The sequence below is a fragment of the Venturia canescens genome, chromosome 8 (assembly GCF_019457755.1).
Source record: "Venturia canescens isolate UGA chromosome 8, ASM1945775v1, whole genome shotgun sequence".
Classification (NCBI taxonomy): Eukaryota; Metazoa; Arthropoda; class Insecta; order Hymenoptera; family Ichneumonidae; genus Venturia; species Venturia canescens.
The window spans coordinates 3,833,253-3,859,315 of NC_057428.1; the positions used below are offsets into that span (position 1 = coordinate 3,833,253).

Below are 26,063 nucleotides of genomic sequence, written 5' to 3' on the forward strand. Positions count from 1 at the left end.
ATTATAAAGAGTTGACCACATCGCCATTCAAAAAGCAGAGTGACGAAGAAGAGTTTACGGAACATTCAAAAAAATAAAACATTATTCATATATTTAGTTTATTCAACATTGAATGAAATTGGTGCCTTCGTAAATAAAACAAATTCGATATCTGACATATTACTCGACTTTTGTCTCAATGAATGTGAGATACTCGATGTTTTCGTAACGATTTCTGGAATATATTATGAAAAATTTGGGTGTGACAATTTATTGAACAAACACTGGACAGACTCAATTCTGTTATTTTTTCAACGGTTCGTACATGGTTTCATTCTATTTCAACCTTTATTTTTCCATCAATAATTGTTGAATACACGTACAAAAACATCCCTGCCATGATGAATGAATTAAAAGGATACCAGCGAGGAGATTTTTTATTCCTTGCAGTCGAGTTTAGAGAACATCTTCTGTATTTTCATTATTATCCAGGGATCCTTGAAGTTTAAGTCACTCATTTACTGTCACAAGTCAAAGAAAGAATGGCAACGCGCGAATCGTCAGAATTTTTCAGAAGTAGCACTTTTTTTAGTTTCCACTTTTGTTGGGGAAACCGAACTCGGAACTGAGGATGGCTCAACGCTTGTACTCCTTTCCAAGGATTCACTTTTTGCTAGAATTCCTGTTTGAGATGTAGTCCTTTTGGCTGCTTTGAAGGAGCTATTGAAAACAAAAAAAGTAGATTAATTTTCATAGTGAAAGAAAATTTCCAATATGTTCTCATTTTTTCATGGGTTTGGAATAAAAATTTTCTTACATGGGAGACTTGTACTGATATTTCAGAAAAACGAGTTTATCTTAAATCGAATTGCTGTAGGTATGCTGGCAATGAATACACCAGCACACAAAAAAAGGTGGCCTGCGCATACAACCGGACCCATCAGTCTCTACGTATTTTGGCCCGCTGAATCCGAATCGGGGGTCAGATTGGCCAATATACCTCCAAAATTTTGAGTAAATTTCAAAAAAACCGCAAAAATTGCAGAAAATCACGGTTAACCCGTCAGCGGTCGCGCTATATGAGACTTTCTCTCACACTTTTTTTCAAAGTATAGGAAACTACTTTGAAAAATGGGAGAATAATCTCAATTTTTTTTTACTTATCAAATAACTATTATACTTAATAATAGGGGTCACAAAATTGGAAAAAAAAAAATTTCTTTCTGGAAAAAAAAAACATTTTCTTTCGCACCGCCGGGCAATGTGAGACTTTTTCTCACGACGCGACTGCTGACGGGTTAAAAGCATAATAAAAGTTGTCTTTGACCTTAATCGGGGGTGTTTTTTTATGTAATTTGACGTGCTGAGTCTGAATCTGAGTCATGTTGGTATACCAACAAAATTTTCAGTAAACTTTAAAAATCGTTAAAATTGGGTCAAAATCGCTACCACGAATATGGGAATAGTTTTATTAATCTAGATCGAGTACACTCTTTTTGTATTTTGATAAGCTGAAACCAAAACTGGGCTTCTGTATAAATTGTACATCTCCAAAATATTGCTTCCCTGGAAAAAACCGGCTAAAATTGTTCTTTACGAATTTCGAGCAGTTCAATACGAAACCGGTAGCTAGTAGTCCCGATCATGCATACTTCTGTCAAAGATCATCAAAATATCACGTCCGGAGGGGCGTGAAGGAAAGGTTCGGGTATTTGAACGTCGAGCGGCAAACGTTATGTCCCATAGACTTTGCCATTCAGCATATTTACGCAGAGCGTTATTATATAGTGAAGCGAAACACACAACCTCAAACACATTATTTCGACGACATGGCACGCACGAGAGTTCACATCGGCGGCCATGTTGAAAACCTGTCATTTCGCGAAGCGGCGCTCGGGAAGCCAGGCGCTCACTGCTGCCAACTCAATTTCGCTTCTCCAAAATTCCCTAGATTCGTAAAATTCTTTATTTGATTAAATATCAATTAATTAAACTTTTTCTTGTTCAGAAAATTAATGCGGATCATTAGAGAAACGTATTTTGAACAATTAGTTGAAGATTTCAGAGTAAAATCATTTAAAAACTTAAGAAAACTTTTCTTTGTGAGATCGAGCGTGCACAGTGCGTATACGCGATGATCTACTTTCACAGGCACGTGCAATAAACGCAGTCCTGAGCGAATAATGAATTAAAATAGAATAAAAGCGTTATTATTGAGAAAATTAATTGAAAATAAAACAAGATGATAAAAAAGTCATAATATGAGTTAAATTCAAAAAGAAGGTTGTTTTATCAAATTCTCGCACATGCGCAGTGTGACTGCAGCTCGACTCGGCCAATTGGGACCCACGTGGGGAATTACCACACCAATAAGAGAATTTAGAGTGGGACTCCCTGCTTTGAGATTAAGTCGCGCAGCGAATCAGAGAGAGGGACAAAGTCCAAGTGATTTATGATTATTATATCCTTTGTTTAAATGGGTATAAAAACCCGAGCGCTGAGGCTCCGGGAGGCAGTCTCGTCTCGAACCTCGCCACGTAGACTCGCTTATGCAATAACGCTCTCTGAACTAACAAAGGGCCAGTTGCGTCTCGAATCTCGCAGAGCTTCCCTCCTCACGCTAAGAGAGCCGGGTCCATTCGGCTCTGTTTGAACTCAAGATTCTTAGGTGAGTATCCGATCTATCCAGGAGGGCCGGGACAGTTTGATTCCGTTCTGTCTCAAGATTCCTGATAGATTTCCAATGCTTTTTCTATCTCAGAGGGCCGTGGTCATTCGATTTCTTTCGGTCACAAGATTCTTGGGTAGGACTGCTACCTTTCCACGCCAGAAGGGCCGGGACAGTTCGGGATCGTTCTGTCTCAAGACCTCTGGCTAGATTCTTTTCCATCAACAAGTCATTGGTTTCTGAGTGGTGATCTAATTCTTTCAAAATTATTAAAATCGAGCAAGTTTCTTTTTTCATAAGACGAGACAATTTCAAATCAGTTATTATTTTTCAATTTAAGCTAATAAGAATTTATAAAAAACAAAATCACTCACTAAAAATCATTAATTTGAATTATATCGAGTCAAAAAGTAAGTTTATAAAAGAATAGCTCAATTAAAAATTATAAGCGGTGACGAGAGATTATACTTGCGAAGAATATCAGAAAATTAAATTATTGTGAAATTTCAATAAAATTCAAATAAACAAGAAAAATACCGAAAATAAAATTATTCACGCGAAATAAAATCAAATAAACCGTGATTTAAAACAGAATTCATTTATTTTTGTAATTTGACCAAGAGAAACATTCAAAATTGAATAAAACATTTGTCATTTCTAATTCAATCACACTTTTGTTTTTCTTTCATGCCCGCTCTTTATTCATATAAAAAGCTCGAACTCACGCGTAACAGTGTGCTCTATTCAAAACCGAACAATTACAATAGATATACTCGTTATGAGTGCCGTGGGCGCATGCTGATGGACCTCGAGAAGTCTTGCTTTATCGTGGTTACGACTGAGGAAAGGGGATTAAAGGTTATGAATAAAGAGATCTCGGATTTTTTATACACTCTTTAATGAAAACAAAAGGGTTAATATTCCGAAATTAAAATAAAATGTTAGTAAAATACAATTGAAGAATACAAACTTGATGAAATAAATTGTTAACTAATTTACCGCAGAGATGTCTTTGATCACTTCGATTCGTTGTAGCGTACTTGTCAATGTTTGAGTTACGCGGATGATCGGAAATTATTAAAAGTCCGAGAAGCGGACGTTCGAAATTATTCTAAAAAGGAAAGGTACTTTAGTGTTCCCCTCCGATTTTGATAATTTTTTATATGTTATAGTCCATCGAAAAATAAGGGATACGTTTTTTTTTATCGGCTTAAAGTTATTTTTAAGGGGTGAAATCAACCCTCGAAGTTGGGCATGTTTTGTATCTGGTAGACTGTTTTATATAGAAGCACTCAACCGATCGAAACAAAACCAATTGCAAAATGTTCTGCATGTCAAATGACCTATATGACATGTTCAACTTTTTATGCACCCTTACTGCAAAGGGGTGAACCACCCCCGAATATCCAGATTTTTGTCGTATAAAAAAAACGTAGGATCCGATTCTAATAAAACAAACGCCATTTTGCAGAGCAAAAAAAAATAAGTTTAACGTGTTTTTGGGTTTCCTCAAATCAAAAAAATTAAGATAGTAAAACACCCGTAAAATGTCAAATTTTATTTCGAGCACTGTCTCCTTCCGATTTCAGTATTCTTTTTATAGAATGTAGCTTGTCAAAAAAAAGAGATACGTGTTTTTTTTATTGGGTCAAAATTATTTTTAAGGGGTCAAATCAACCCCAAGGTTTGGCATGTTTTGCATCTGTTAGAGTGTTTCACATAGAAGCACTCAACCGATCGTAACCTAACCAATTGCAAAGTGTTTTACCCGTCAAATAATCTATATTACATGTTCAATTTTTTATGCACCTCTATTACATGGGGATGATTCACCCCCTGACATTCATAATTTTTTTGTATAAAAAAAAAATGTCATTCGATTTCAATGGAACAGACAACATTTCGACGAGCGAAAAGAATTCACGTTGACTTGTCTTTGAATTTTTTCAAGAGAAAAAAATCAAGGGGGTAAAGCACCCCTAAAACCTCAAATTTAATTCTGCGCACCGAAATGATTAAATTCATTTCAATTGGTCCCATTATCATTGCGTATCGATTTACATTCTAAATAATATGTTATTTACATATACATCGGCTGGTTAAATTATATGAAAAATTGAGTACTCCTACATCTTCCATGGTCGCGACTTTCACAATTTTGTATTTTCATATATACATGGGCTGTATACAAACATATATATATATATATATATTGTGACAGTTTTTTTTGTCAACACTGTCAAGGAAAGAAAAGCTAAATCGAAGGCTCGGGGAAAAATCTCCTCCCGTCTCTAACGCTCGATACTTTGGCCACACAACGACTTCGCAAAACCTTTATAAAATCGAGACTTTTACAGAATATTTAATTGTCGCTAAGCGACTTATTTTATTTGTTTCCATGCGAGCTATCCGGAGGAAATGGGCAGGGAAGATAGAATTTTTGGAAAATCATAATCCAAGGGACAAAACATTCAAAACGTCGGCGTACTTCGAGCAGGGCTCGTACGCAAGAATACCGTTACGTCCCGTACAACACACTCACACACACAATTTCACGATACACGCTCGGACATAGCTTCGAAAATTCGAGAAGATCGAGAATTTGAAATTCGGAAGGAGTCATCGACGTAGCAGTGCCGAAACCAGGGGAGTCCTGTCTGGAGGGACGTCGAACCCTTTTGAAGTTTCAGGATCTAACATCGAGAATCCAGGATCCGACGTTGTAATACTCCTCTTTCCCGTTAGTATTCGCGACAATAAATGTAAAATATAGGCCAGGGGTTATAGTTAACATCAAAAATTAAAATATTCAATCCCGCGAAAATTCGGGGCCCCGTCTAACGCCTAACGTCGAAAATTTCGAGTGACGCACCTGTCACTCAGTGAGCGAAGAGGGAGAGGAGGGGTGATAGCGCGCTACGGAACGAGGCCGGACTTCGAGAGATTTTCGTGAAGTATCGAGCGGGCTGGACGTGATTCCTAGAGAACAGACAGAAACGTGAGTTTTGTCTTCCATTGTCCGTTTTGTTCGGTGGATTCTTGCAAGGAAAATAAAGTAACTCCTCCCGGGAATTATTATTCTTAATTAGATTCGCTCTTGTATAAAACGGGAAGAATAATTCGTATTTAGTCCCGGAATAAAGACTCGAGAAAACGCGGTCACGGCGGTGACTCTACCACGTGGAAATTTAGCCGGTAGTTATTCGCGTGTCGATCTCGCGAGGCAATTTCTTCTAAAGTAAAGTCGTGAAAAAGTTGCGTGGCCGTCGCGAAATCTCTAAATTTTTGTGTCGTCGTACCGTAACGATTGTTCGAGAAAACGTGGGAAGGAGTCGCGAGTTAGTATAATTGTGTGTGTGGGAGAGAGAGAGTGGATCGGGATTTCGATCGTGCGCCGTGGATTATAGCTCGGCCGAGTTACCGAATTGCGGGAGCCCGGTGATTTCATTTTCCTCTCGAAAAGAAAACTAATATCTTTGATATTCTGACCGCGAGTAGAACCGCGACAGAATCAACGAGCTCGGTATAGTTTTTTTTTATAGCGAGTGTAGGATCCCGATCGGGTGCGTGTGTGAAGATCGCAGTGTGACTTCGCGACTCTTTCTCTCGTTGTTATTACGTAAATCTCCCGATAAATTCTCATCGAAGTAGAAGGTAATTGTTGGAATTATTTTTCTGTAAATTTTTCAAAAGGAACAATAAGATTGATTGCATATTTCTCACTGATAATTTGGCCATTTATTTTCCGACTACCCCGCCCTTCCCATTGAGTAAAGCCGGTCAACCGTCTTTTCCTCTCTTTGTCGAGTCGCATTGCGACTGGCGCCCACGGAGTTTCTCTCCGGTAAAATAAATCGAGAAAGAGAGAGTGACCGACTTTTGTGACATTAAGTTTTGTTTGACAAAAATTGTGGTCACAATATATATATATATATATATATATATTGTAACAACGATTTTCCCGTGAAGGTACGATCGAGTCCCTTCTCGGCTCATCCGCTTCTTCCCGTGCAACTCTCCGGCTTCGAGAGTGAACTGGGCGCCAGGTACAAAGTACCGTCGAATTAATCGACTTGATTTTTGTTCATTCTCGGGATGTTATCACAGCGCAAAATTATCGATTAGAGTGCACGAGGGAAACGAATGACCGAGGACGGTCCGACTACTCAGCTCATCGGAGATACAAAAGGTAGAGGGGGGGATCCTTGGGGAAAAATAGCAATTCGCAATGCAAACCAAAAAAATGTAGCCGACACAAAACAGAAGATTCAGAGAAAGTTTCACAATTTATTCAAAAGTTCGTCAATTAAACAGAATTACAGAAAAAGATAAACGAGCGCGATAGGTGATTCTATACAAGAAGAAAGTATGAAAGGAAATTAAATTTATTAGTCGCTAATTCGCAGGGCCGATACGGATCGAACGGTGCCACGGTATTCCGGGCGCGCCTTGCCCGAATTCGTCAGGTAATCACGGTAATAAGTAGCTGTGTCGCGAGATCGCGGGTGTCGTAGGTAATCGACGACCGATGAACTGGCATTGCAGGTAAAAGGTAATCAGCGATCTGACGAGCAGATGCCTTAGGTAAAAGGTACTAGGTAACCAACGCCAGAACAAACGGTGTCTTAGGTAAAAGGTAACAGGTAATCGACACCAGGTAATTCCCTAACCGAAGTCCCACTCGTGAGAGACTCGGAGTTACGCGGCGAAAGGTAAACAAAGGTAATATAAACGAATTTCGCTTAGGCGCCAGGTATCATCGAGATTCCGAACGATAGGTAAAACAATACGAGCGTAGTGATAGTAGAAATTAAATTATTGAACGGAGGGAGATAACATCGAAGTAATATTTGACCGAATAACACAAGTAATTAAAGAATGAGACATTCCAGCGCCTACTACGCAAAATTAACGAAAACTCTAACTCGACATTCGTAATAATTTGACCAAATAATACATTATGAAAGAGACCAAATTAATAGCGAGCTCAATAATCAAGCCGAGCCACGCAAAACTGAACTGTAAAAGACTAGGAACACGGGAAGTATCGGCCGCAATCTCGCTCGATATTCTTACCACGTGTTTCACTAAATCGTCACATAAACTCTACTAAAGCAAAAACCGGAACTGTATTCCGAAACAAAAGAAGGAAAAGGCTCGACTCGATTAAAGAATTCAATGGAGAAATAGAACTGGACTTACCGAGGAACGCACTCGTCGCACAAAGGAGAAGATCGGGGCAGTTCGGCCGCAGACTCGTCAGTACGATGCTCAGACCTCGACTGATTGTCCGTAGTGCGTACGAGTGGTCCTCGAGATTCGGCGCTCTCCCCACCTCTAGGCCCCTGTACGGCAGCGCTCACACGCTAGGTGCGAACTAGAGCCCGGGCTCTTGGCTCGCTCTTTCGCGGGATGTTTGAACATGGAGCATGTAAGGAGAGCAATCTCCATTACGCCTTTTTACACGATCTTACAAATAATTACCCTTCTGCCGCTCTCACCTCCCTCGCTCACTCGTAACACCCCTCTCGACTAGATGGCCGTGATCCGGGTGTCTTTCCTCTTGAGGATCCGGCGGGCAGCTCCGAAGGACAAGGGGAGGCCTCCCTCACGACTCCGGTCGACTCGAAGCCATGGTGGGCCCACAAGATAAACCACCAGGCAAAACAGCACCTCGCCCCCGGAAAACTGCCCCAGACCCCACCTGACGAGGCGCCGGTTCACACGGACTGTGACACCCGAATCCACGGTAGAGCGGGCGGTGCAACTCTAGGCTGCTACGGCGGGAAAGACACGGGCGGCGTTCAAAGTATGGCCTATGCCAGCGTGCTCTTTCAACCGCCCGCTGGTCGAGAGTGTTTTTCGATGCTCGTAGACGGTGTGAGAGGAATGATTCTCATGAGCGAGTTCGGCTCGAACAGCAAATTGGAATCGCTAAAATAATGGTTGCGGGGCCAAATAGCGGTGGCGGCAACACCAGATCTCCACAAAACTGTACCAGACTAACAAAATTGAACGTCATTAAAGCTCAAAATAATTGAACTAATATTCTCTCTACTCACTGCACTCGCAGGCAAATAGGTAACGAAAGTAAATATCGACGGAAGGTAATATACGCGAGTTCTAAACTAAAACCTAAAAATTACGTGATGCTGAGTCTCGTTCCGAACATCGACCGACGAGTCGAGGGGCGTCAAAAATGGGCCGTAAACCCGGTCCACTGGTCGACACGATTCGTACGAGTGGCGGGGCAAAAATGTCACGTCACAATATATATATATATATTGTAACGGAACAGAGTCCCATACACACACACACGTGCACGCTCATACACTTGCATACCCAGACAATCAAATCACGAAGTCAGCGCTTGACGCGCACACACACGCCAGAGGCCGAACACCGACGCGCACGAACACACGCTTAGCAGAGCCAAGTACGTGAGCAGTGTAACCGGCTCAAACCAGATTTCCCCAACAATTACCCAGGCGCGAGCGGGTATATAAGGCCGACGGAACGGTCAGAATGGATCTATTCTTTCATTTCCTACCGAACGATCCAGTTCCTCCCACAGCCTCCGGCCAAGTATCAGCATTGCGCCTGACGCTTAGCCTAAAGGACTCCCTAGAACACCCAAGTGCGCGGTGACCGTATTGCACGATCGCCAAGCATTGTCCATCCTGTTAGAACGGCCGATTGAGTACTAGCATTGCGTCTAGCGCCTCAGGAAGCATCCTAAGAAAAAGGTGTGACGTGGTCGTATTGCACGATTGCCAAAACACTGTCCTATCCCAATAGCATCACCCCATACGTGCTGGCATCGCACCCAGCGCATATAAGGTGCCCTAAAAGGAGAGTGTGAACGTGTGTCGAGGAATACGACCGCGTTCACCCACACTTTTTCCCCAGGATCGGACTTTATCATTTACTGAACGGTGATAGAGACTCCAGCCTTGTATGTACTGTCTCCTGAGCACGCCCGGCTCCTCCAACTAATATAGCTCGTCGTTACAACCAAATACTCTCGTACTGGCATAGCGTCCAGCGCAAGACTAAGGTTTTAACGACATAACCTAGGATAAGATCGCCTAGAGGAGAGCCGTACTAGGGGAGTAGCGATACTCTCCGAGGAAACTTGACCTCGGCACTAGAAAACTAACCAGACGTAAACAAAAAATCATTCAGTTATTTAGCGTCCTCCTGTTATACAAGCCGGAGAACGTTTTTGGCCGCAAGGACCGGCAAAGTCCCCATAAAATCAGAAATCTTTTCGTTACGTACGTTTGCCCTCAGCAAAAATTAAAACTTGGCCGCCCGGACCGGCGATGTCTGACTTCCCTCATAATCTCCCTTTTTTTTAGTATTTAAATATTGAAAAAAAAAGAAAAAAAAAAGGAATCATAATTAAATTTATTAGTAGAGTCAGCCTGTGATGAAACGGCCTAGCGAGAGATAACACTCCACTAGAGCATCTGAGGCATCAAAAAAAAAAAAAAAAAGATAATCAGAATAAAATCAGCAGTTTAAGCGAACAGAGTCCAGCACACAAACCACCCTCCCCCCCCCTTACTATCACATTTAAAAAAAAAACGTTTCAATATAGGATATACATAGGCGCTAAAATCCTTCATGTAGTAAAAATAGATTCCAATTCACATTTTCGTTTCAATTATCATTTCTAAACTTATGGATTATATTTTGAACAGTAATGATGTTCTTCGAAGAAATGTTTGGAACAACGTGACTTTTTACACCACGAACATCTTACTACAGCCACATTTGTGCAGTCTTCAATTTCACATTGTGTTTGAGATGATATACCGAAAGCAAATTCAACGGGATTTACGAAATTCTCAGGTCGTTCTTCTATGTACCCACTTTTAACCCAGGCATATCGAAATAAATTTTCGTACCTCGGAGATGATAATTGATTATGCACTAGAGATTGCAGCTTGATTATATTATTTCGTAAATGTAGAGTTAAATCATAATCAAGTAATATGACACTGTCTGAAAAATGTCTGACATAATTTTTCCAAATTGTAAATCCGAAGACATCGAGTGGCTGGATATTCCCTGTCGTTCCCTTTGGTATGATCATTGTAACAATCTCTTTGGTACGTGGTGTAACTTCCGTGACAACACTGGGACAATGTCCACTCCATGAATCTATCAAAAGAACACTTTTCTCGCCGACGTTTGGGAAAAACACTTCTTGAAGCCATAATTTGAAATGTTCTATAAATCAATACGTGAAAGTTAATGGCACACCTTTTTTTTATATTTGAATATCACATACCAACGTACCTGATGTAGCCTTGCCAGATTTTGAAACGCTTATAAAGACATTAGGAGGTCGAAAAATGGTTTGTTCTACAATTGGCCCCAACCGCCCGGATGGCTCTTTTAAAATTATCAAAAGAGGTGACAACAATTTTCCTGCTGTTGATATTGTTGGCCGGATTGTGTAGTTCAAGAGACTCGGTAGAGTCTCGGGACAAGTACATTGACAGCCCTGTCGTCTGCTGGCCCGAGACTCTCGCCGAGACTATACTTTCTCTGAATAAAACGATTCGCCGTGGTGGGGATAAAATTGGCATGTGATTTTATTGAATTACGAAGCTTAGGAGCCATTTAGAAACTTGAAAATTGAAGTTTAAGCCAATTGAGTAATTCTCTTTCGATTCCGCCCTAAATCAGCATGATCGGTGTTGTAATTGCTGAGAAAAAACTTTGCACGGGCTCAAGATTATGCAAAAGTTACCAACACATTCAAGAATTTATGCGTCTGTATTTATAAACACCATCAAAGGCACTTTGATGCTCTCGAGTTTCTGATTCGTTGGATCTGACGACATCCGTTTTAGACGTTGTGATTGGTTGTTGAAATTAGTTGTTGATGATTGGAAATCTGACGTCAACTTCAGAACGTAGCACACGGCGCAGCACAGCTGGTAACAACAGTCATAAATTCGACCGATATACATATATATATGTACAAACCATGTGTCAGTTTTTGATCGTATGAACAGAGTTTCGACATTACGAAGTGCGTGCGGGATCAATAAAAAAATAATTTTCGTCATCTAAAGAAGTGCATATTACTATTTATTTTGTTATTTGTGATATATTAAACCGGTATCAAAGCGGCCGCGTAAATGTAGTCTGTGATGTGTGTGTGAAAAAGAATATAAAAAATGCGTGATGCATATATGTCAACGAAACTTTTCAAGATTTCATTATTTCGTTCGATTGGAAATAAGTGTTAACTGAAATAATCCTTCAATTAAACCAGAGTACGAGAAATATTGTCCAGTGCGAATATATTGTCAGTGGCGTGGTTATATATCATGTGTACATAGGTTATATATACGAATAAATAGTACAAAAATACACGCAACTGTTAGAATGATATTAGAAACTTTAAATGAATAAATGTTTTCTAATTTATTTGTTGTGTCGTCATTATTTTTAAACATCCCCATATTTTGCTTGATATTCAGTTTGGCTCTGCCCTCTCTGATCCTTGTTTTCACCCGCTCAGTTTGCAGCGGATCGATTCATATTATTAATCCGTTCCCTAATATGTGTTCTATGATTTTCTACTCCTTCATGATGATTGTGGTAATATGATTCGAGAGGTTTCTAACCATGATCTTGAATTGCACATTTTGTAAATCAGAGTTTCAAAAAAAAATCTGGTCTTGGTATAATGTGTAGTTATTCTTTTCCCATTAGGTCTGTCGAGTGATAAATTTGGAAACTTTTCCAGAAAGCCTTTGGATGCTTTTTTTGCTAATGATATGAAAAGTCGTATCTTAAGAATGCAGTATGCAAACACAAATTTTGATAACAAAACTTATAGAATGACATGTATGTTGAGTATATCCACTTTGCAAACTACAAATATGGAATTATTATAAAATAAATTCATTCCGATAAGTCTACTGTTGCTTAGTTTTGGATGCGATCAAATATGATGCCTACCAACATCCCCAGAAACTTACAGAATTGCTGAATGCAATGTGCGCTATGTCATTTTAATGTAACATCATGACTTTTGACAACTTTTCATTATAATGCTGTAGATTCGGATCATTAAAATACTGCAAAAATATGCAAACTATAAAAATTAAATACTGTGCCATTCATTTTACATTTTGACTCTAACTGTAACATCTATATGAAGTAAAAAATTGATTATAAAAGTCTTCAGTTGCTCATTTATGGATAGATTTGAAATTGCTGTCTTCGAAGCTCATTGCGCAGATACATTGAACCGCAGCAGATACCTGCGAACTCTGAAATTTCTGTGGATAAATATATATGCGACGGATCACCCCTTATCTTTGATTATGGTAATATGTAATGGAACTTGGTTCGGCAGGTTTTTAAGTGTTACTTTTCAAATAGTATTGAAGTTTGTATGACTGATATACAGCGAATACTTCCAAACTTTGATATTTCTGTGTTGCAGCATGTGTGCCAATCATTCAAATCATTTACTCCAACCGTATCATGTAATCTAGAAAATTCATCACAAAAGTCTTCCACATTTCTAGATACTTCAATTTTCCTTTTTCTACTCCATTGTGAGTTTTCGAATTTCTAAATTCATTTCTGAATTGTCCTGAAATGGTTTTCCTCCAAAACCAATGCAGGTACCTTAAACGTCTTTGAATTCTGTTGCTCTGTTGAATTAAGTTTGCTTAGTTTTTTTTTGCTGGTTTGAGTTCTGGCATAATAAATGTTAGAAGTTTTCGGGTACTTTTTTTCGGCAACTATCAAAGTGTGGATAATTGGACCTCAGCGGCCACTTGCAAACTTTGGAAATATATTTCATTGAGGGCACGTTTTGGATGAAATGAAATCTCTAGATTCAGAATGCAAAAGCGACATTTAAAGTGGGCAAATCTGTTGGATTTTTCGTGTCTTGAATTTGATCTATTTTTCATTTGAATTTTGAAGAAAAGGGATAAATAAAATCTGTTCTATTAAGGAAATCTTTACATCAGTTCTTTTTTGGTATGAAGACTTGGAAAAAATCGCCAAAGGCCAAGGACAGACAGGTGACAAAATATTTTCAGTACAATTTTGACGAAAAATAGATCTTTTGTTGCGGAAACCAACGTTATAAGCCGAAAATCATATTACAGCCCACGAGACGCATTTCTTCACTCTCTTGGGTTCCTATTACACAAAATATATTAGAAGATAAGGGGGAAAATCACCAACGTGGAAGAACAAACCAGTGCCGAAATATTTCCAGTACAATTTTGACGAAAAATAGGTCCTTTTTCGTGGAAACCAAAGTTATAAGCCGAAAATCATATCTCGGCCCCCAACCCGCTTTCTACCATTCTCTTGGGTTCCCAATAAGTATAGCAAATTAGAGTAGAAGAAAAAAAATAGCCCAACTCCATGGACGGACCTGTGACGGAATATTTTCTGTACAATGTTGACGAGAAATTTGTTGTTTTTCGTGGAAACCAACGTTATCGGCCGAAAATCATATCTCGGCCCGCAACAAACTTTTCTCCATGCTCTTGGGTTCCAAATAGCCGAAACATATTAGAGTACAAGGAAAAAAATCGCCAAAGTCCAAAGACAGACCTGTGACGAAATATTTCCAGTACAATTTTAACGAAAAATAGATCTTATTTCATGGAAACCAACGTTATAAGCCGAAAATCATATTATGGCCCACAACACGCATTTCTTCATGCTCTTGGATTCCCAATAGACAAAACATATTAGAAGACAAGGAGAAAAATCACCAAAGTCCCAGACCAAACCAGTGCCAAAATATTTTCAATACAATTTTGAAGAAAAATTGGTCTTTTACGTGGAAACCAACATTATAAACCGAAATTCATTTCGCGGGCCTAATCCCGGATTCCTCCATGCTGTTGAGTTCCTAATAGGCATAACATATTAGAGTATGAGGAAAAAAATCGCCAAAGTTTAAGGGCAGACTTGTGACGAAATATTTTCACTACAATTTTTACGAAAAATTGGTCTTTTATGGTGGAAACCAACTTTATAAGCCGAACATCATACCTAGGGAAAATAAGATTGGGAAAAGTACATTGTTGGTCCCTTATTTGCTGATAATTTCATGAAAAAGATTATCCCATAAAAAATGTTCGTATGAGAATGGAATCTATAAAAATGTACTAAGCAAATAATTCATAGAAATTTATACTAAAATCCTATAACCATCATAACATAAATGAGGAACTTTTGAGAAAAAGGCATGATATCAAACCATAAACTTCCCCTAGGGAAAAAAAGGTTGGGACAAGTACATTGATGGTCTCTTGTTTCTGGATGACATAGAAAAAAGATTTAGAACCAGGAAAAAAATTCTATAAAAATAATAAACGAAAAATTGAAAAGTTCAAAAAAATTCAACAAAAATAAAAAACAATCGAAAAAATTCTGTAAAGAAAAATAAAAAAATTTCAAAAACATTCATAAATATTGAAGACATTGAAAAATGTACTATCCAATTTACATGTAGTATAAAAATGTATGATATCAATTGGAGGCCAAGTTTTTATTGATAATTTGTAATATTTATCCAACAAATTGGAAACTTTAATGAAATTCATGATAATTATTTTCACGAAAAAAGTTAATGAAAAATAAGTCATAACGGAAGTTACGTGCAGTACTAAAATGTATTATATCAATTCGAGGTCAAGTATTTATCAGTTATTCGAAATATAATCTCCGGCGACAAATGAGCGTTGAGAATCCTTGTCGGCCTCACAACGCGACAAATGAGCGTTGAGAATCCTTGTCGGCCTCACAACGTTTTATCAAAATTACTAAAAAATTAATGGAAATAAAATCATTAAAAATTCACATGAAAGTCATTCGTTACTTCAACAAGGTACACACTTTAAAGAATCGATTCCCCTCCGACTTTCAGGATCGGTACAAATTATGTTCAAATACGTCTTAAACGTACTTGTCCGGCCCATCACTTTTTATTCAAATTGCTCATTCGAAAACAAATCAGGGCTGTTCTATAATGACAAATATAATAAAATTGATAGAAATAAAAATAATATCTCCAAATAATTTGGACTTGATTGTTCGCAAGTTCGTATAGCAATATCCACTTCTCATTTTCTTCAGTGAACACATACCATTCCGTAAGAACCAATGAAAATGAGAAATAATCAGGCGCATTACTAGAAATTTTCGAACCTACTCACAAGGAAAGGTTCTCTGCTGACGTCCTTCGATTTTGATGAAATTTAAATATGTTATTCTACATCAAAATCTAAAAGACACGTATTTTTTTTTATCGGCGGAAAAACGTTTCTAGGGGTTGAAATCACCCTTCAAAGTTGAGACCTCCGAGGGGTACTTTTCAGGTTTCACCTATTTTCACCTGAGATAATAGAATGCACCCAAATGGATAATTATCTTAATGATAAACGATGAAAAATGCAACTGGTTTCATATCGGAGGGTTGCATAGGAAAAAAGTTATAGGGGTTGAAATTCACAAAATCGTTATAACAAAAAAAGGATTGCACCTATCTCGATGAACTTAATTGCATTTCGAAGAGGGCAAAAAAATAGTAGATACGGGTTTTTGCGTTTTTCTCGCAAATCAAGTTAAGGGGGTGAACTACCCCTATATATGTTTACATCAAATCTCAATAAAACGGCAGTAATTTTTTGTTTTCCTTATTTCTTCTGGTCGTGATACGTTTTTCCTTCACATTTTCAATATTTACATCTTAAATGATGGATAGATTTTTCTCGAAATTACATTTTCATAACTAGTGAAAGTTATAGAACCTAAAGTATGCGTCCAATCCTTATGGTTTATTTTTCATTTGAATGCAATCTGACTCTTCTAGTTATACTTAGAAGATTCTATTCAAAATTTATTTAAACAATGGATTTTACCTAATTGAGCAAGAAAAATGCGAGAACATCAAATTTTTCGGTTGAAAATTCTATCACATCCATAGTTTGAAAGAATTCACTTTTTCCCGCCAAAAATTACTGATGGGATAACTTCTACAGATAACAATTTTTTTTATTAGTTAATATTGAATAACCCCCAAGACAAATTCCAAAAATATCTATTCCTTATGTTTTTCACAAAAATTCGGTAAATATTGACACATTTCTATAGTTATCATCAATTCAAGTTATCATCAACTCCCCCCCCCCCGTCCCTTTACTTGACGGTGTTATTTGGAAGTCATCTCTGTTCAGTCTGTGACTCGCTCCCAAAATTAGATTTGAAATACGACGCAGAAGCAGTGATAAAACTGCGATCGCGGAATATATTCACCACAGTCGGTTATTTTTATTCTACACGAAAGAAGTGCCTTACAATTCGAGACTATTTAAAACGAAGTTGCAAGTATTAATCAAAATGGAGATAAATCCTTTGAACGTTATTAGAATGCTTCTCGCAACTTTTGAAGTCATGCATTTACCGGATTCGCCAGTGAATAACGATGAAATACAGTTGAAAGAAAACTTTGAAAATATTTTGTTGACTGCAATGAACGAATACAGTGGTTTTGAAATGGTAGAAGAAAATTCTTTGGATTTTGAAGAACCGTTCAAGGATTGGGAAATGGAAATTGTTGAAGATAAGGAGTGGGCAAACGCCTTGCATGAACCAGAACTTCCGCCTGATACATGCACTCGTGATGACGAAGATTTATCTTACGAGTACAAATTAAGGGCCGTTCAGTATTGGCGCAGCGGGAAGAAAGGAAATTTAAGTCTGGGCAGTGTTAAACAAAAGTTCAAGAGAGTGCAATCTATACGACAGTTGCAGCGGTGGGCACACAATTTGAACAAGGGTGGGACGTACAAAGAAAAATTAGCACGAATTTGTAGTTACACTTTGGAAAATTTCAAAGCTGCTGTGGATGCTGGTTTAATAGTGCACGATTCCGATTTGAAAAAATGGGCCTTACATGCTCAAAAAGAAATAGGGCATTCTGATTTTCGTTTCAAAGCATCTCCTAAGTGGATAAAATCATTTAAAGCGGCTCATCGTATCGTATCGAGAAAAATTAATAAGTTCATTACATCCAAAACAATTGAAGATGGAGAAATCTTGGAACAACAAATTCAAAAATTTGTCTTTGACGTAAAGCAAAATATTGCAACATACAGATTGTCAAATACATTCAACGCAGATCAGAGTGGCTTCCAGCTAGAAATGCATTCCGGAAGAACTTTAGCAATCGAAGGAGAAAAGCAAGTACAATGTCTTGTACAATCAGTCTCATCTACGACCCACAGTTATACGATTCAGCCGACTATATCAGCTGACGGCAAACTGCTATCTCCTCTATTTTTGGTTTTAAAAGAACCAACCGGCAAGATTGGTCCAATAGTGGAGAAAACGCTTTTCAGACCAGATAATGTGTACATAGAAGTATCCAAGTCTGGGAAGCTTACTTCAGGTATAAATTACACCCACTGTTTGTGTATAGATATTTTTTCGAATGAAAAAAATACGTTTTTCTAATTTCAGATCATTTCAAAATTTGGTTGCAGCATGTGTTTTTCCCGAAAATTGGTTCAAAATCTTTATTACTGATTGATTCTTGGACTGGACACTGTCCCCAAGCTGTACTTGATGTAAAACCTTCAAATAGAGATGTCAAAGTAATGATTATACCTAAAGGAACTACCGGAAAAATCCAACCCCTCGATGTTTTTGGATTCCGAGTATGGAAAAATTTTGTTAGACATTTTTCTAATACTTGTCTATTGATGAATTATAATATTGATTTGCATTTGAGAAATAATATCATAAAGCTGCAGTCACTCGTTCATAACCAACTGTCGTCACCACGTTATATCGATCTTTTCAAATATTCTTGGTACAAAAGTGGTTATATTGAAGAAAAACCAGCCAATTTTGAAAATCCTGTAGACTTTGCATTTGGAGATTCTTGCAACTCACATTGTGAAGTTCCAGGATGTGAAAATGTTGCTATTGTTCGCTGTTCCTGGTGTAAAAAGTCGCTATGTTTTAAACACTTTTTCGATGACTATCATTACTGCAGTACTTACAACGGCTAATAGAGCATACGATTATATATTCGCTTCTATTTATTGCTGTTGACATATTATCAATAAAAGATATAAGCATATTGTACGCTCTCTTTTTTTTTACTTGACTACGCAATTTTTCTATGCGTCATCCCAAATCTTGGTCTTATCTACCGAAACGAATATGTGTAAGCTCTCATGGTATGCCTGTGTTATCTCATTGCCAAATATAAATCAGTCAGAATTATCAATAAGGAAAAACGTATCACGACCAGAGGAAATAAGGAAAACAAAAAATTACTGCCGTTTTATTGAGATTTGATGTAAACATATATAGGGGTAGTTCACCCCCTTAACTTGATTTGCGAGAAAAACGCAAAAACCCGTATCTACTATTTTTTTGCCCTCTTCGAAATGCAATTAAGTTCATCGAGATAGGTGCAATACTTTTTTTGTTATAACGATTTTGTGAATTTCAACCCCTATAACTTTTTTCCTATGCAACCCTCCGATATGAAACCAGTTGCATTTTTCATCGTTTATCATTAAGATAATTATCCATTTGGGTGCATTCTATTATCTCAGGTGAAAATAGGTGAAACCTGAAAAGTACCCCTCGGAGGTCTCAACTTTGAAGGGTGATTTCAACCCCTAGAAACGTTTTTCCGCCGATAAAAAAAAATACGTGTCTTTTAGATTTTGATGTAGAATAACATATTTAAATTTCATCAAAATCGAAGGACGTCAGCAGAGAACCTTTCCTTGTCAGCCATGCAATGTTTTTTTTTCTATAGTCACGTACACATTTTGATAAATATCACTAGTCGAGTACGACACGTGGATTCCTGGAATTTGGAGAAAAATGATTTTGTTGTGAATTATGACTCCATATAATATAAATAGATTAATCAACTTCATCTTTCATTTTCGTTTCATTTTGACAAGAGCGATTCGAAGGAAAATTATTTTCTCGGGAATTACTGTTCCTTAATATTAACACATGCATTAACTTCGTTTTTGATTTGTTTATAAAAAATGCGCGATGCATATGTCAACGAAACTTTTCAAGATTTCATTATTTCGTTCGATTGGAAATAAGTGTTGACTGAAATAATCCTTCAATTAAACCAAATTACAAAATATTGCCCAGTGCGAATATATCGTCACTGGCGTGGTTATATATCATGTGTAAATAGGTTATACATACGAATAAATAGAACAAAAACACACGGAACTGTTAGAATGATATTAGAAACTTTACTTGAATAAATGTTTTCTAATTTATTTCCTGTGTCAACATTATATATAAACATTCCCATATTTTGCTTGATATTCAGTTTGGCTCTGCCCTCTCCGATCCTTGTTTTCACCCCATCAGTTTGCAGAGGATCGATACATATTATTAATTCGTTCCCTAATATGTGTCCTATGATTTTCTACTCCTTCTTCATGATGATTGTGGTAACATAATTCGAGAGGTTTCTAACCATAATCTTGAATTGCACATTTTGTAAATCAGATTTTCAAAAAAATTTCTGGTCTTGGTATAAGTATAGTTATTCTTTTTCTACTTGGTCTGTCGAGTGATAAATTTGGAAACTTGTTCCAGAAAGCCTTTGGAGACTTTTTTCTGATGATATGAAAAGTCGTATCTTCGGAATGTAGTGGGTAAACACAAATTTTGACAACAATACTTATGAAATGACATGTATGTTGAGTATTCCCACTTTGCAAACTACGAATGTGGAATTATTAGTGAAAAGATTTATTACGCTAAGTCTACAGTTGCTCAGTTTTGGATGCGATCAAATATAATGCCTGCTAACATCCATGGGAACATACAGAATTTCTGAATGCAATGTGCGCTATGTCATTTTAATGCAACATCATGACTTTTGACAACTTTTCATTATAATGCTGTAGATTCGGATCATTGAAATACAGCGAAAATCTGCAAACTATACAATTTATATACTGTGCCATTCATTTTACATTTTGACTCTAACCGTAACATATATATGAAGTAAAAAATTGATTATAAAAGTCTTCAGTTGCTCATTTATCGATAGATTTGAAATTGCTGTCTTCGAAGCTCATTGCGCAGATACATTGAACCGCAGCAGATACCTGCGAACTCTGAAATTTCTGTGGATAAATATATATGCTACGGATCAGCCCTTATCTTTGATTATGGTAATATGTAATGGAACTTGGTTCAGCAAGTTTTAAGGTGTTTCTTTTCAAATAGTATTGAAAATGTATTACTGTGGTATGGAGCGAAAACCTTCAAACTTTCATATTTTTGTGGCGCAGCATGTGTGCCAATACTGCGGTATGGAGCGAATAGCTGCAAACTTTCATATGTTTGTGTCGCAGCATGTGTGCCCATCATTTAAATTTTTTACTCCAACCGTAACATATAATCTCAAAAATTCATCCCAAAAGTCTTCAGCTTTACTAATTAACTTAATTTTCCTTTTTCTAAATTCTATGCTGAATTTCTGAATTTCTAAATTTATTTCTAAATTATCCTGAAATTAAATTGTTTACCTCCACAACCAATGCAGGTACCTTAAACGTCTTTGAATTCCGTTGCTCTGTTGAATTAAGTACACTCAGTTTTTTTTGCTTCTTTGAGTTCTAACATAATAAATGTTTTCAGGTGCCTTTTCGGCAACTATCAAACTGTAGATAATTGGATCGCAGCGGCCACTTGCAAACTTTGGAAATATATTTCGTCGGGGGTACGTTTTGGAAGACACGAAAATGTCTAGATTCACAATGCAAAAGCGACATTTAAAAATGGCCAATTCTGTTGGATTTGTTGAGTCTTGAATTTGATCTATCTTTCCTCTTTTCCTTTCTTTTTTCTAACGTTATAAGCTGAAAATCACATCTCGGGCCGCAACACGCATTGCTCCATGCTCTTGAGTTCCCAATGGACGAAACATATTAAAAGACAAAGAGAAAAATCACCAAAGTCCAAGAACAAACCTCTATCGAAATAGTTCCAATACAATTTTTACGAAAAATAGGTCTATTTTCGTGGAAACCAAAGTTACAAGCCGAAAAACATATCTCGACCTCCAACCTGCTTTCCACCGTGCTCTTGGGTTCCTAATTGACAAAACATATTAGAGTTAAAGGAAAAAAATTGCCAAAGTCCAAGAACAGACCTGTGACGAAATATTTGCAGTACATTTTTGACGAAAAATAGGTTTTTTTTTTGTGGAAACTAACGATATAAGCCGAAAATCATATCGCAGCCTCTAACCCGCTTTCGACCGTGCTCTTTGATTCCTAATTGATAAAACACATTAGAGTACATGGAAAAAAATCCTCAAAGTCCAAGGACAGACCTGTGACGAAATATTTTCAGTACTATTGAGACGAAAAATAGGTCTTTTTTCGTGAAAACCAACGTTATAAGCTGAAAATCATAAATAATTCGTAGAAATTTAAACTAAAATCCTATAGTCAACTGAACATAAATAAGGAACTTTAGAGAAAAAATACGTGATATCAAACCATAAACTTCCCCTAGGAAAAAAAAGGTTGGGACAAGTACATTGATGGTCCCTCGTTTGCTAATAAATCCATCCATAAAAAAACTTTAAAAAAAATTTTCTTTAAAAATTGTCAAAAAAATTATTTTATAAAAAAAAATACAGTACAATTCGAAAAAAATTTCACAAATCTAGAAAAAACAGTATGTTTAAAAAAAAAATATTCTGTATCTATTTTTTAAAGTTCAAAAAAATCAAATAACAAGTAAAAAATAAAAAACCGAAAAATCGCGTTTGAAATCATTATGCAAACCGATGCCTCATCCTTCTTATTTGATTCGAACAGCTAAATCAATTGAAAAAAATTCCATCTAATTTACGTGCAGCATTAAAATTTATTATATCAATTCGAGGCCAAGTATTTTCTAATGAATTGAAAAAAATTACCATTTGAATTACGTGCAGCACTAAAATTTATGATATCAATCGGTGGACAAGTATTTTATTAGTAACTCCAAATTTTGACATTATTAAATTCTTCTAAGAAGCTTTTAAATCCAAAAAACTCACATGAAAGCTAGTCATATGTTACTCTATGGTGGCAGAGACTTATAAGAAAATCAATTCTTCTCAGACTTTCAGGATCCTCTGGTATTATTCACAAAATTTGACGTCGATTGGATCGATACAAATTATGTTTACATATGTGTTAAAAGTACTTGTCCGGCCCATCACTATTCATTTAAATAAAAATCATTCATGAAAAAATGGAATTGTATGGCAGAATCCGGTTAAACATTTATTGAAATGCGATTCATTATTAGTTTAATGTTCGTAATAATAGTATAGGTTAGTTCTTATTCTGAATGGAATTCGTTCGCTGGAAGAATAAGTGAGAAGCAAAAATTGCCGTCATTGAATACAAACTGGAGAGTTATTTTTTAAACTTGTACATATATATTATGTACAATTATTTTCATTTATCAATGCACAATAATATCCCTTGTATATTTCGGAACAATTTCTTTGCTTTTTTTATTAAATTAGTGCAATTACGTAAAAATTACTTGAAGATAATTCTCTCAATTCCCTCTGCATGGATACTTGTGATCCATCAGTTCTAGAGAAGCACTGATTATTATTGGGATGAACAATTTAAACGGAAAGTGATGGGCCGGACAAGTACTTTTAACACATATGTAAACATAATTTGTATCGATCCAATCGACGTCAAATTTTGTGAATAATACCAGAGGATCCTGAAAGTCTGAGAAGAATTGATTTTCTTATAAGTCTCTGCCACCATAGAGTAACGAATGACTAGCTTTCATGTGATTTTTTTTGGATTTAAAAGCTTCTTAGAAGAATTTAATAATGTCAAAATTTGGAGTTACTAATAAAATACTTGTCCACTGATTGATATCATAAATTTTAGTGCTGTACGTAACTCAAGTGGTAACTTTTTTCAATTCATTAGAAAATACTTAGCCTCGAATTGATATAATAAATTTTAATGCTGCACGTAAATTAGATGGAATTTTTTTCAATTGATTTAGCTGTTCGAATCAAATAAGAAGGATGAGGCATCGGTTTGCATAATGATTTCAAACGCGATTTTTCGGTTTTTTATTTTTTACTTGTTATTTGATTTTTTTGAACTTTAAAAAATAGATACAGAATATTTTTTTTTTAAACATACTGTTTTTTCTAGATTTGTGAAATTTTTTTCGAATTGTACTGTTTTTTTTTTTATAAAATAATTTTTTTGACAATTTTTAAAGAAAATTTTTTTTAAAGTTTTTTTATGGATGGATTTATTAGCAAACGAGGGACCATCAATGTACTTGTCCCAACCTTTTTTTTCCTAGGGGAATATGAGTTGTCGCTGAAACGGATTGTACAAGGCATTCTATTTGTTTTGTACCTTCTTCTGTTAACGTTCGCCCTGAATGGATTTCTAATTGGAAACCACTTTGATCAGAATTATAAATATTTTCCGAGCCATATTCTTAATTTTCAATTGAACTTTGGAGACAAATTTTTTAGCATCGTTTTGTAATATGTCCTTTGATTCGAGGGTCTTTCTTGTCACGAATTTATTTATTTTTCTACTTGTTATTCGATGAATTTTTAAAAACTTTTTATTCACGTTGGCGAAGCCCTAAAACGCAAATCCTTATGCCCAATTAATTTTTGGGCCTGTAGTGCCGATCTCCGAAGATCAATATCGTGCTCGATGAGACCTGCTTCTATGGCGCTTTTCAGATTATCAATTGTATATTCATAAATTCGCAACAATCTTTCCTTGTAAGTTCCGCCTTTATTAATTTGTTTAGCCCAGCGCCTTAATTGCTGCACAGATTTAATGAGTTTAAATCGATTTTGGACTTGTTCTATTTTCCTATTTTGTTTTGTTTTTGCACTTCTCCAGTACTCAACAGGTCTTGTTTTATAATCGTAGCTCAATTCTTCTTCATCGTCAGTACACGTTTCAGGGCTTAATGAAGATTCTCCAAGACCCCATTCGATGTCATTATCTTCGACAGGTTCTACTATGACATCTCTATACGGTTCTTGAAAATTTAATGTCGTATCTTCGACCATTTCTAGCCGATTGAACTCTGCCATAGAGGCTTCCAGAATTGCCGCGAAACTTTCTTTCAATTCCACTTCATAATTATTAACAGGACTGTCAGGAATGTTCATCACGTCGAATGTGAGAAACAGCAGTCTTATTACGTTCATTAGATTGATGGACATGATAATAACGATATGAAATTCACGATAGCGGACACGATAACGACTGATCAACAGTCGAACAGCAACTTAACTCCTAGAGTGATATGAAGGCAGTTTTTGCTTTTTTATCTTGCATGGGAGGCTTAATCTGATATCACTACGAAAACAGCATTTTTTTTTGTTTTTTTTCCGATAACCCTCAAGCATTAGCCTGAGCGAGCTGGCTTTTCCAAAAATATAATAGGCGTCGAGCCACAATTGCGACTCTTGATAATTGAGATTTTTTATCTTCGTAAATCGTTCAAAATAGAAACTTATATAAATAGAAGAGATACCAAAACTTCTGTATAAAGGTGAAGCATGCTAGAATATTCAATTCTCTATTTGATTATGATGACAGCCGATGTATATGCGAGATAGATATTCTTTAGTATATAAGTCGATACGCAATGATGATGAGACAAATATGCAATGCGGCGCGCAATATGAAATCTGAGATTTAAGGGGTGTTTCACGCCCAGAATTTTTATTATCGGAAAAATCCAAAGATACGTCCTCTTTAATTTTTTGCTCTTCAAAATGTTGTTTGTTTCATTGAAATCGAACAACAATTTTTTTTATACCAAAAAATTATGAATTTTAGGAGGTGGTTTACCCCCCGCAGTAATGGTGCATAAGAAGTTGAAAATATTATACGCGTTATTTGACGTGAAAAACATTTTGCAATTGGTTTTGTTTCGATCGGTTAAGTGCTTCTATATGAAACACTCTACCAGATGCAAAACATGCCCAATTTTGGGGGTTGATTTCACCCATTAAAAATAATTTTGACCCAATAAAAAAAACACGTGTCTCTTTTTTTTGACAAGCTACATTCTAAAAAAGAATATTGAAATCGGAAGGGGACAGTGCTCGAAATAAAATTTGACATTTTAAGGGGGTTTTACTACCTTAATTTTCTTGATTTGAGGAAAATCCAAAAACACGTCAATTTTATTTTTTTTTTGCTCTGCAAAATCTTTGCAGTAAGGGTGCATAAAAAGTTGAACATGTCATAATTGGTTATTTGGCATGCAGTATATTTTGCAATTGGTTTTGTTTCGATCGGTTGAGTGC

The 26,063-nt window shown here is 36.5% G+C and overlaps 1 protein-coding gene across 8 annotated transcripts in view; it reads right to left on the bottom strand.

Annotated features, from left to right (window-relative positions):
- Positions 1–308: 308 nt before the first annotated feature.
- Positions 309–26,063, bottom strand: part of rdgB (retinal degeneration B) — a 1,063,172-nt gene continuing 1,037,417 nt past the window's right edge. For all 8 annotated transcript variants that reach the window (XM_043425624.1, XM_043425622.1, XM_043425620.1 and 5 more), the window contains one exon: positions 309–699. In XM_043425624.1, coding sequence (XP_043281559.1) covers positions 540–699 — 160 coding nt within the window. In that variant the 3' untranslated portion in view covers positions 309–539. The remainder of the gene's footprint in view (positions 700–26,063) is intronic.